General features: G+C 57.8%; 2 protein-coding genes across 2 annotated transcripts in view; one reads left to right on the top strand and one right to left on the bottom strand.

Annotated features, from left to right (window-relative positions):
• Positions 1 to 1,482, top strand: part of EIF1AD (eukaryotic translation initiation factor 1A domain containing) — a 3,511-nt gene extending 2,029 nt beyond the window's left edge. The window contains exons 5-6 of the mRNA XM_006036862.3: positions 686 to 736; positions 985 to 1,482. Of these exons, the coding sequence (XP_006036924.1) occupies positions 686 to 736; positions 985 to 1,120 (187 nt within the window). The 3' untranslated portion in view covers positions 1,121 to 1,482. The remainder of the gene's footprint in view (positions 1 to 685; positions 737 to 984) is intronic.
• Positions 1,483 to 1,630: 148 nt separating this feature from the next.
• The window catches only part of SART1 (SART1, U4/U6.U5 tri-snRNP-associated protein 1), an 11,039-nt gene continuing 9,892 nt past the window's right edge, over positions 1,631 to 2,777 (bottom strand). The window contains exons 19-20 of the mRNA XM_025193254.1: positions 2,065 to 2,186; positions 1,631 to 1,808 (exon numbers count right to left, since the gene is read on the bottom strand). Of these exons, the coding sequence (XP_025049039.1) occupies positions 1,790 to 1,808; positions 2,065 to 2,186 (141 nt within the window). The 3' untranslated portion in view covers positions 1,631 to 1,789. The remainder of the gene's footprint in view (positions 1,809 to 2,064; positions 2,187 to 2,777) is intronic.

Raw genomic sequence — 2,777 nt, 5'->3', positions numbered from 1 at the left:
CCCCCCCCACTGAGACGGGGGAACACCACACTCTTAGCTTCTGATTCTGAGTGGGGAAACTGAGGCACAGAGGCTCAGGCAGGAGCCCTGGGACCACTCCCCACCCAGACCCCTTCCTGGCTGTGCAATCGCAACTCCCACTTTCGCTTCAGCCTTAGCTTTGGAGTAGGGAAACTGAGGCATGTGGGAGCAGACACAGCCCTAACACCACCCCCCCCAGCCAGCCAAAGCTATCCCCCAACCTTCCCTCCACTGAAGGAGGGGCTCTTAAGTCTTAGCTTCTGAGTGGGGTAACTGAGGCATGGAGCTGCAGGCACATACAGGTTCTCTCCCCTTGCCTTATTGGGTTCAATGGGGCTCAGCTCTTGGGGGTTGGGGGGGAGGATCCAGGGCACAGGGAGTTAAGTCCTGGGGGGGTGCTATGGCCTGGACTTGCCCCACTGGTGTCTGCCCTCCCCCCATTCTGGGCTATAAGGAGTAAATCAGGGTTGTGTGGGAGTATAAGGGGTTAATACCAGCTGGGAATGGAGCAATGGCTGGTAGGGGGAGGGTCTGTACCCCACCAATTTCTACCCTTGTCACTGGGATGGCTTCTACTTGGACCACTGGTTCCCAGTCAAGGGGAGGGGCTACATCCCAGCCCTCTCTTGCCCCCTACCCCATGTCTTACTACCCCTCCTTGCAGGCCTGAAGCCTTCTCAGATGCCCCCAACAGGCGGCCCAGCCCCCAGAGCAGGTGAGTGGGACCCATTGTACCTGGCCTAGGTGCCCCCCAGAGCTGGCTCTATCTGTTCTACTCAGCTGCTACCATGTCCCACCCCAGAGCCACCCGCATTCCAGCCCATGACATACCCAGCTGCTGGGCACCTCATCCCAGAGGTAGCTGGGGTTGTGCCGTATCCAGCCCCTAAGGCAATACTAGGCTGTGGGGTGATATTGGGCAGGGTGCTCCGGGTGCCTGGGTTCTCACCCCATCTCTGGCAGGGTGGGGGAGCCGCCAGCCGCCCAGGAGGATGAGGACAGCGACAGCGACTTGTTTGTGAACCCCAATCGGCTCCGTGACGCAGGCACTGACAGCGAGGATGAGGACGAGGATGAGAGCGAGGAAGAGGAGCAGTGAGCCCCTCCCCAGCACTGGGGCTGCTATGGACTCTGCTGGCAGGTGGGAGCCTCCCTGCCCCAGCACAAAAGATGTGGCTGCTTCTGGGGTGGGGCATATCACACAGATATGGCCACCTCTAGGGTGGGTGTTAGCAGCCAAGTGTAATAAGCTGCTGCTGCCTCTGGGCTGGGTGTAACACCCACACAGTAACCTTGGGGATGGGGTGCTAGCAGCTAAGTAGAACAGCAATGGGACCACCACTGGGGCCTTAAAATCGATGCAGCTGGTTCTGGGGTTGGGGCTCATCAGCGGCCGAGCATAATGGCCACCTCAATAAAGACACTGGCAACTGCCCCCCTCAGTGGCCGTAAGCTCTGTGTCCCCTCCCCAAATGCCTGGGATCCTGCCACAGCTGGCTCTGGGGTGGGACATACCTCACCTATCCCCCATCCCAGCTTCTCTGCCATCACCCCCCCCAGGCTATTTTTTGCCCCTTTTAAAACACACCAGGGACAATAAACCAAGAGCTGGAATTTACGGGTTTATTGAGGTAAACACAGGGCTTCACATAATACAAAAGAGAAGATCGAGGGGGGAATATCAACATCTCAACTATGTACAGCGCCAGGCACAGGGGTCCCCACCATGGCACAGACCTGTGGCACGAGGGACCCAGTGATGTCTGGCTCACTTGGTGATGGTGTTTCTGGGAGGAAAGAGAGAGAAAAGGGGGTGAGGGGTCAGAGCAAAACCTGGGGGAATAATCAGCCAACTGAAGTATAACAGATGCAGCCAGCTCTGGGGCAGTGGGTGTTATAGCAGCTGCTTCTGGGGTGGCATCTAGATGTGGGTATAACTGAGAGGCAGCTGCCTCTGGGGTGCAGCAGCAGCTCAGTATAACAGACTGCAGCTGACTAGGGGTAGGGAAGAACAGGCTGCAGCCAACTCTGGGGGGCACTCACGCATTCATGCTCTTCCCGCTCCCGCTCAGGACGATGTAGGGTGTCTTCTGGGCCTTCTGCTTCTCCTGCAGCAGGGCCACGGTGCCCAGGGGGGTGTCACTGGAGCTCATCTTCTTCAGCAGCTGGGGGGGATGGGGGGGTTAGTATGGACACCCAAGACACAGCAGCTGAGCATAACATGCAACTGGCCCTGGGCTGGGAATAAAGAGGCTGAAATGCAGCTGTCTCTGAAGCAGGGGTTTGTCATCCGCCGAGCATACCAAACGTGGCCAGCTCTGTTAGGCTAAGCCTTCCCTATGGCCCGCCCCAGAGCGGCAGCCACCTCTGGGGTGGGGGTGTCAGCAACTGAGTAGAAGAGAGACGTGGCCATCTCTGGGGCGGGCAGGGGAGACAGGGCTGCAATGCAGCTGACCCTGGGGTGGGCTGTGTCTGCAAGCAAGTACAACAGAGACGCTGTTTCCCCTAGCCCCCGCTGGCATAACAAGGAGTAATGGGCACAAGTTGATGGAGAGGAGGTACAGATTGGACATCTGAAAAAACTACTTCACAGTTAGGGCGGCTAGGAGCTGGAACCAACTTCCAAGGGAGGTGGTGCTGGCCCCTACCCTGGGGATCTTTAAGAAGAGGCTGGATACTTACCTGGCTGGACTCATTTGAGTCCCGTTTTTGTTTTTAGCATTTTTTTTGTTGTTCTCCCGCCCTGGCGGGGGGTC

Source organism: Alligator sinensis, unplaced genomic scaffold (genome assembly GCF_000455745.1).
Source record: "Alligator sinensis unplaced genomic scaffold, ASM45574v1 scaffold1860_2, whole genome shotgun sequence".
Lineage (NCBI taxonomy): Eukaryota > Metazoa > Chordata > Crocodylia > Alligatoridae > Alligator > Alligator sinensis.
Note: the sequence above shows the minus strand (reverse complement) of the source record. Positions and strands in the feature narration are given on the sequence as shown.